General features: G+C 40.1%; 1 protein-coding gene and 1 non-coding gene across 2 annotated transcripts; one reads left to right on the top strand and one right to left on the bottom strand.

The window, feature by feature from the left end:
* Positions 1 to 297: 297 nt before the first annotated feature.
* On the bottom strand, positions 298 to 9,425 carry LOC145954234 (uncharacterized). The gene has a single exon (XM_083068118.1). The coding sequence runs from the start codon at positions 7,863 to 7,865 to the stop codon at positions 2,247 to 2,249; it is 5,619 nt and encodes a 1,872-aa protein (XP_082924244.1). The 5' UTR covers positions 7,866 to 9,425; the 3' UTR covers positions 298 to 2,246.
* On the top strand, positions 7,231 to 7,335 carry LOC145955387 (small nucleolar RNA R71). The gene has a single exon (XR_014432000.1). It is a non-coding gene; the product is annotated as a small nucleolar RNA R71 (small nucleolar RNA).
* Positions 9,426 to 9,697: the final 272 nt, after the last annotated feature.

Here is a 9,697-nt window from a genome sequence, read left to right as displayed (position 1 = left end):
GTAGAACAGAGACACACAAACATACCCAACCTCAAACAGAGATTACAATCCATAACAAGAAGCCAACCCAATGGTTTTAGCCTTCCATTAAATTTGAACTAGAAATGAAAATGCAAGGAAAATGAAAATGCAAGGAAAATGAAAATGCATTAAATCAAGTTAAAGAGTACTACAATCTAGCCTTCCATGGAGGAGGCAAAGAACAGAATTAAAATGCATACAAAAGGAAAGGACAATAAAACATAAACTACAACTACAACAGAGAAAATAAACTCAAAGAAAACAAAGAGAAGGGAGGAAGAAGAACACCCAAGAGTAACTTATTTGAAGGTGTATTCAGGGATGTCTTACAATGGGAGAGTGAAGGCCTATTTATAGCCTTCATATAACACATAAGAAATATAAAATAATGGAAAAAGCTTAGACAAAACGAAATGGGAGAGTTGGTGGGATGAGTTGGATTCCATATTCTTTTCCGCACCGAGTTTTTTTTCCACCGAATTAGACCTTCTAGATGATCGAATTGGCCGACGGCGCCTTCTGCAAATATTTAGGTCTTTGTCTTAGCTTTCTAGGGCCACCGAGTTTGCACCATGTGGATCACCACAGCCCAAGTTATGCCCTGAAAACCGAGACATGTTCATCAGCCCAAAAACAGCGAGAATTTAGAATAATAATTCCCAACTTTCCAATTTGGCCCAACAACACACATATCTATCTAAATCCTATAATTAACCATAGATGGAATGTAAAATAGCTAAATTGAAGGAAAAGATACATATCAAATTATGATTTATCAAATACCCCCACACTTAGCTTTTTGCACTCCTGGGCAAAATCAAGAAAGCAAAGCAAAGAACAATTCCAAAGATATCAAAGAAAGTGATGACACAGGAAGAAACAGAGACAACAATACACACAAGAAAACAAACAGATTTACACAATTCTCAATGACTCCTGGGAAAAGAAAAGGAGTAGACAACATCCAACACAAAAAGAGTCAGAGAAACTAGACACTTATGGAAATCATCCAAGCATTTCAAGACATGGCAAGACAATTAATTAGCTCAAGAGGTGAATCAAAAGTAACAGAGCCTCACAAGATGCACTATATCACTGTATCTCTCAAGTGTCTAGGCAACTGTATACTCTCAAAGCACTCATGAAAAACAAGCAACAGATAGACTTAGCAAGCCTCTAAAATCAACACCCAATAAACATGCACATAAGGATCAAAAGGTCTTTTTAGGGTTGTAATGAGGCTAAGGACAAGGTAGAGGATAATTTATGGGATAAGTAACTGCAAACCAGAGGAAATAGAGGAGCAATGGGGAATAAGTCAAGAATACGCACAAGAAATAAACCCAAAAATTTCTAATGACTTTTATGATGATGAATCCTCTTTCTCTTGCCTCAAACAACTTCTTTTTTTTTTTTTTTTTTTTTTTTGAGTATGAACAGTACATAGTGAACAGTAACCACGAAATTTGTAATGAGTAAAGTGTACAACATAAAGGATCAACTAGCCAAAATACATCATCCAATGACACACACGCACACCCCCACACTTATTCAAGAACTTATTCCCAAAACAATTCCAAAGCTCCAAAACTCCCTAAGGTTAAGATAATCATGGTTTTTCGCTTAAGGCTTGTAATGAGCTTCGAACAAAGAAGGGGAAATAGGCTCAGTAGGGGTTATCAGAGGAGTTAATTCAAGGTAGGCTTATTTGGCTAGAGGCTTATGGGAATCAAAATGCCTTAATCATATCCAAACATGCATGTGAATCAAGAAGTATCAGACAGAGTCAAGACAAGGCAACTGTGCAAGCAATCAAGAGGCATAACACACAAAAAAGGATAGATAGTGGCTCAAATCCTCACACAGGGTATATCTGTCACAATTAAAACAACCTCTCAAACCTTAAAATCATCTTTCCAAGCAGAGAAAAACAGGGATTTCAAACCATATTGTATCAAGAAGCTCCTATCCAAGAATGAAGTAAGTGTCTACACACTATCAATATCCAGAAATCAAAGAAAAACATGCAAAACTGCACAAAACACAAACCTAAAATAACAAATAAACCCTAAAAGCATATAACCAAAATAGTTCCCCCCCCACACTTAAATCACACATTGTCCCAATGTGGCTCAAACAGAAGATCAGAGCAATCAGAACAATTAATAAATCTGGACAAGTGCAATAAAAGTAAAGAAGGAGAGGGGGAAAGAAAACTCCCTAAGTCATGGTGGAAGAGTAGCGGGGTCGAGTAGAGATGTCTCCTCTACAACAACATCCAACAAAGATGGATTGCTGAGGAATGGCTTCAAACGGTGCCCATTAACTTTAAAGCTCTTATCTGTGGATTCACTTTTGATTTCAACTGTACCATAAGGATAAACATTAGTAACGACAAAAGGTCCAATCCACTTAGAACGTAACTTACCACCCATGAGTCTGAGCCGAGAATTGTACAAGAGAACTTTCTGGCCAACCACGAAGTCTTTCCGAGCTATCAAGCTGTCATGGAACTTCTTGGTTTTCTCCTTGTAGAACTTAGAGTTCTCATAGGCTTCAAGGCGGATCTCATCAAGCTCACTCAGTTGCAACTTTCTTTCCTCTCCAGCCTGATCAATAGAGAAGTTACAGGTCTTCACAGCCCAGTAGGCTCGATGCTCGATCTCTACAGGAAGATGACATGCTTTGCCAAAGACAACCCGATAAGGAGACATCCCTATAGGTGCTTTGTAAGCAGTCCTATGTGCCCAGAGAGCTTCATCCAACCTGTTACTCCAATCTTTCCTATTGGGTTGCACAATCTTCTCTAAGATCCTCTTGATCTCCCTATTTGAAATCTCAGCTTGCCCATTAGTTTGGGGGTGGTAGGGTGTAGAAATTCTGTGCACTACCCCATACTTCTTGAGCAAAGCCTGCATGGATCTGTTACAAAAATGGGTGCCCTGATCACTAACAATAGCTCTGGGTACTCCAAACCTGCAAAATATGTTAGATCTGACAAAATCCACAACAACCCGAGCATCATTAGTTCTGGTGGCTTTGGCTTCCACCCATTTTGAAACATAATCAACAGCTAGGAGAATATATGAAAAACCATAAGAGACAGGAAAAGGACCCATGAAATCTATACCCCAGACATCAAACACCTCACAGAATAACATGGGTTGCTGAGGCATCTGCTGTCTCAAAGAAAGGGCTCCTCCTGCTCTCTGACACTGCTCACAAGTGCTGCAAATCTTCCACGCATCCCTGAAGATGGTGGGCCAGTAAAAACCACAATCAAGCACCTTGCGAGCTGTCCTCTGAATGCCTAGATGGCCACCTGGTGCAGAAGAGTGACAAAATTGCAGGACCGAATCAATCTCATGATCTGGTATGCATCTCCTAATGACCTGGTCACTACACAACTTCCACAAATAGGGGTCATCCCAAATATAATGCTTAGCATCACTCTTAATTTTATCAATTTGAGCTCGTGATGCTAAGGGAGGAAAAACAGAAGCAACTAAAAAATTAACAATGTTTGCAAACCAAGGGGTGGTAGAAGAAGAAATAGAAGAAATAGTTAACAAATTTTCATCAGGAAAATTATCCTGGATGGGTAAGATTTCAGCACTATTCTCAGCTCTCTCAATCCTGCTGAGATGGTCTGCCACCATGTTTTGTGCTCCGCTCCTGTCACGGATGTCCAAGTCAAACTCTTGAAGCCAGAGCATCCATCTGATCAGCCTAGGCTTTGAGTCAGCCTTTTTCAACAGGTACTTCAGAGCTGCATGGTCAGTATAAACAATAACACGAGAACCAAGCAAATAAGATCTAAATTTATCAAGAGCAAAAACAATGGCCAGAAGCTCTTTCTCTGTGGTAGTGTAGTTTGCTTGAGCAGCGTCCAAAGTCCGGGAAGCATAATATATCACTCTGGGCAACTTGTCAACTCTTTGTGCCAGGACAGCCCCCAATGCATAATTAGATGCATCACACATCAGCTCAAATGGGACTGTCCAATCAGGTGCCTGAATGATTGGAGTGGTGGTGAGTGCTTCCTTGAGGCAGTCAAAAGCCTGCTTACACCTGTCATCAAAAACAAAATCAACATCTTTTTGTAGTAGATTGGATAGTGGAAGGGCCTTCTTGCTGAATTCTTTGACAAATCGCCTATAGAAACCTGCATGGCCAAGAAAAGATCGAACCTCTCGCACGCAAGAGGGGTAAGGCAACTGTGAAATAACAGAAACTTTTGCAGGATCTACTTCTATGCCCTTACTAGAAATAATATGCCCTAAAACTATACCCTGCTCAACCATGAAATGACATTTCTCAAAATTAAGAACAAGGTTAGTCTCAATGCATCTATTCAGAACTCTATCCAAACTATCCAAACATGCATCAAAAGAGGATCCATAAACAGTAAAATCATCCATAAACACCTCTATGCAATTTTCTAAAAAATCACTAAAAATACTGAGCATGCACCGCTGGAATGTGCCAGGGGCATTGCATAGGCCAAAAGGCATCCTTCTATAAGCAAAAGTGCCAAAAGTGCAGGTGAATGTGGTCTTCTCCTGATCCTTGGGAGCAATATGAATCTGAAAATAACCAGAGAACCCATCAAGGAAACAGTAATGAGATTTACCTGCCAGACGCTCAAGCATTTGATCAATGAAAGGCAAAGGAAAATGATCCTTCCTGGTTGCTTGGTTTAGCCTCCGGTAGTCAATACAGACCCTCCAACTATTTTGGACTCTAGTGGGTATGAGCTCATCCTTCTCATTCTTAACAACAGTGAGGCCTGTCTTCTTGGGGACTACCTGGACTGGACTCACCCACTGACTATCTGATATAGGATAAATGATCCCAGCTTGAAGAAGCTTGGTCACCTCCTTCTTCACTACATCCAAAATGATAGGGTTGAGTCGCCTCTGGGGCTGTCTCACTGGTTTAGCTCCATCCTCCAGTAATATCCTGTGCATGCATGTGGATGGGCTAATGCCAGGAATGTCTTCCAGGGTCCAACCAATTGCTTTCTTATGCCTTTTTAGAACCTGCAACAATTTCTCCTCTTGAACAACATCAAGGGAGGTGGAAATTATCACTGGCAACTTCTCATTATCTTCCAAGTAAGCATACTTGAGGTTCTCTGGAAGAGGCTTCAATTCTGGTGTGGGTGCTAGTTGATCATTAGAAGAAACCAAAGAAGGGAAAAGGGGTTCCATAACCTGTACCTCAACCTGCAAGTCAGATTCTTTCGTACTTCCTGCAACATGGTTAGTGCATTCTGACTGTATAAAATCAAGACCAAGAGGTACAACACCCAAAGTATCAAGTTCAGATGCCTCATAATCACATTCAGATTGATATTCAGATTGACATTCAGATTCAGACTCAATACATGGAAGATAGTTATACCAATCAGATGAAAATGAATGCTTCTTAGCATGAGGAGAATCTAAACCATAAAAGTGCTCATCAACTAGATCATCAATCAATTCAGCACGAAAAACAGAATGAGCTTCAGAAGGAAATTTCATGGCATCCAATATATTAAAATGAACAGCAATATCACCAAATTCCATAGACAAGGTGCCAGCATAAACATCAATCTTAGTCCGGGCTGTTTTTAAAAATGGTCTACCTAAAATGATTGGGGCAGAACCATGGGAAAATTCATCTTCCATATCAAGCACATAAAAATCAGCAGGAAAAATTAGTTCACCAACCCGAACTAAGACATCCTCTATTAAACCTGTAGGGTGGGCAACACTCCTATTGGCCAATTGGATGACCACACCCGTAGGTTGAAAAGTACCAAGAGACAAAGAATTGAAAATAGACAGAGGCATGACATTAATTGAAGCACCTAAATCAAGCATGGCATTTTCAAACTTATTGTTACCAATAATGCAAGGTACACAAAATGTACCTGGATCCTTACACTTCTCAGGAATGTGTGGAACAGATTTACCTATGAGTGCTGAGACATTCCTGCCCATGCTGATTCGCTCATTGCCCTTTAGCTTCCTCTTATGAGTGCACAACTCCTTCAGAAACTTAGCATATCTGGGAATTTGCTTGATGGCATCCAGCAAAGGTATGTTCACCTCCACCTTCCTGAAGGTCTCCAATATTTCTTTATCCATCTCTTCCATCTTTTTGCTTGGAATTGATTTTGGCGGAAATGGAAGAGGAACAGGAGCTTGATATAGATTATCAGTGCATGCACTAGAAGAAGGTCCACCTGCATGAAAATTTTTACTACTACCTGCATGGCTCTCTTTCTCAAGTGAAGGCTCAGGTGGAGGTACAACAACTGTAGGTGGTGTTGGGATGTCAATTTGTTTGCCAGACCTCAAGGTGATGGCACTTACATTCTTCGGATTTTGCACAGTTTGTGAAGGTAGCTTGTCTGAATTTTGGGACTGTGCTTGATTGAGTTGAGTGGCCATCTGCCCCATTTGGTTTGTCAAACTTTGAATGGAAGCTCTGGTCTCTTGTTGGAACTGCATGTTTTGAAGAGTCATCTGCCTCACTAACTCCTCCAATGTAGGTTCAGAAGTAGATGGTTGAGGAGCTGGTGGTGCAGGAGCTTCATGTTGTCTCTGTTGCTGCTGTAGGATAGGAGGAGGCACATATCTGCTAGGACCAGCATTGTTTTGGAAGGGAGGTGATGGTTGTTGTTGTTGCTGCTGCTGGTTAGACCATCTGAGATTAGGATGATTTCTCCAACCTGGATTGTACCTATTGCTGGAGAGGTCATAACTTTGCTGTTGTTGTTGCTGTGTTGGTCTGTTATTGTAGATATTTGCAGCATAGGCTTGTGGGGCATCAGGACCTATAGAAGAGTCTTGCAAGGAGGGACAAGCATCAGTTGGATGATTAATTGAAGTGCAAATTCCACATACCTTTGCTGGTGGTGGACCTGACTTTTGATTTGTAGCCAGTTGTGAGACCAAGGTGGTGAGAGCATCAATCTTACTCTCCAACTTTTTGTGTTCAGTGGAATCTGGGGCTACCATATCATGCACACCCCTCACAACTATGGAATCACTCCTCATATTGAATTGTTGTGAGTTAGACGCCATTTTTTCAATCAACCCTCTAGCAGAAGCAGGTGTCATATCTCCTAAGGCTCCTCCACTAGCTGCATCAATCATGCTTCTATCCATCATGTTCAACCCCTCATAGAAATACTGTAATAATAGCTGCTCAGAAATTTGATGGTGAGGGCAGCTAGCACACAACCTCTTGAATCTTTCCCAGTACTCATATAAGCTCTCCCCAATGAGTTGTCTAATTCCAGATATATCCTTCCGGATTGCAGTGGCCCTGGATGCAGGGAAGAATTTTTCGAGGAATACTCTCTTCAAGTCATCCCAGCCTGTTATTGAACCAGGAGCCAGATAGTACAACCAGTCCTTAGCAAGATCCTCTAATGAAAAAGGGAATGCTTTCAGATAGATGTGATCTTCAGGGACATTAGGTGGCCTCATGGTGGAACAAACAATGTGGAACTCCTTGAGATGCTTACGTGGGTCTTCACCTGCACGACCATGAAACTTAGGCAGCAAATGGATTAGTCCAGTTTTAAGCACAAAAGGAACATCTTCCTCAGGGTATTGAATGCATAAACTCTCATAAGTAAAATCAGGTGCAGCCATTTCCCTAAGTGTTCTCTCTCGAGGTCCAGGTTGGTCAGCCATGTTTTCAGTTGAGTCAACTTCAGATGCTACACTCACACTATGGGTATCACTCTCAGGTGAGACTATATGCTCTCTAACTAATCTATGGTATGTTCTATCTATTTCAGGATCAAATGGATGCAAAGTGTGTGGACTGTTCCTAGTCATACACTACATGCACCACTATAGTAATAGTGAACAAAGGGGGATTTTTATGAAAACTTAGAAAACAACAAAACTAATGCACCAATATTATCCTAAAATCATTAGCTACTACCACAAAAGAATTGAGGCAAAATGATAAATCTAGCTGTCAAAATCAAAAATGAATTCTAATATTCTGCACTATTCACATTCACATTAATACACTAAAACAAAACACACAAAAATTGACAAAGACTCTAAAACATAAAACACAAAACACACAACAAAACACCACAAAAACAAATACAAAAACGCACAGCCTTTTACAGAAACTGATGATCCCCGGCAACGGCGCCAAATTTGATCGAAGTCGTATCCGGTCAAATAAAAACAATTAAATGTAGTACTAGGAAGTTGTCCTAGGTCGTCTCTCAAGGACCATTTTTCTCTGTCAAAGGCTTAAACACACGAAGTGGGGGGGGGGGGGAATTTTGGTTGTTTAAATTTTAAGTTTATAACACAATAAAATACAGATAACACAATAAGTAAAATAGATTGGCTCCTTGTTCGGATTGTAACTCTCTTATCCTTGATTTACAATAAGATTGCTCTATTAACTACTTAATCCTTGTTCCATCCGAGTTAACCAACTAAGCGAAGATTAACTCAAGATTTCCCTACACGAATTAAGAAAACGTATACAACATCAACCTCTTCACAGATTAAGCAACTGTGTCATTAAGCATAGCCCATTAAGCATGGACATACTAATATAGAGGTTGAATGAAGAAGAACAAAGTAGAACAGAGACACACAAACATACCCAACCTCAAACAGAGATTACAATCCATAACAAGAAGCCAACCCAATGGTTTTAGCCTTCCATTAAATTTGAACTAGAAATGAAAATGCAAGGAAAATGAAAATGCATTAAATCAAGTTAAAGAGTACTACAATCTAGCCTTCCATGGAGGAGGCAAAGAACAGAATTAAAATGCATACAAAAGGAAAGGACAATAAAACATAAACTACAACTACAACAGAGAAAATAAACTCAAAGAAAACAAAGAGAAGGGAGGAAGAAGAACACCCAAGAGTAACTTATTTGAAGGTGTATTCAGGGATGTCTTACAATGGGAGAGTGAAGGCCTATTTATAGCCTTCATATAACACATAAGAAATATAAAATAATGGAAAAAGCTTAGACAAAACGAAATGGGAGAGTTGGTGGGATGAGTTGGATTCCATATTCTTTTCCGCACCGAGTTTTTTTTCCACCGAATTAGACCTTCTAGATGATCGAATTGGCCGACGGCGCCTTCTGCAAATATTTAGGTCTTTGTCTTAGCTTTCTAGGGCCACCGAGTTTGCACCATGTGGATCACCACAGCCCAAGTTATGCCCTGAAAACCGAGACATGTTCATCAGCCCAAAAACAGCGAGAATTTAGAATAATAATTCCCAACTTTCCAATTTGGCCCAACAACACACATATCTATCTAAATCCTATAATTAACCATAGATGGAATGTAAAATAGCTAAATTGAAGGAAAAGATACATATCAAATTATGATTTATCACACACTATAGTATGTCTCACAAGATCTTAAGAAATACAGGAAAAAAAGAGTAGAGAAGGATTTTTCGAGCTAAGTGATGTTTTGAGACAATTTTTCCAACCCTGAGAGCAGTGCCTGAGCCTATATTTATAGACATTAGATCTGACCAAAATGGCCCATTCTGGATCACAACGACCCGTTCTAGGTTATTCAGTTATGAGCTAAATTTGAACTTGGAATGGCCCGTTTTAATGGTAGAACGGCCCGTTCCAGATTTGAACGTGACTCATAACGAAC

The sequence above is a fragment of the Cajanus cajan genome, chromosome 2 (genome assembly GCF_000230855.2).
Source record: "Cajanus cajan strain Asha chromosome 2, NIPB_CcT2T_4, whole genome shotgun sequence".
NCBI lineage: Eukaryota > Viridiplantae > Streptophyta > Magnoliopsida > Fabales > Fabaceae > Cajanus > Cajanus cajan.
The sequence above is the reverse complement of the archived record's forward strand: the minus strand, read 5'-3'. Positions and strand labels throughout refer to the sequence as shown.

Bases quoted from the DNA above. Each gene is read 5' to 3' on its own strand.
- LOC145954234 (XM_083068118.1), bottom strand. From the start codon at position 7,865: ATGACTAGGAACAGTCCACACACTTTGCATCCATTTGATCCTGAAATA.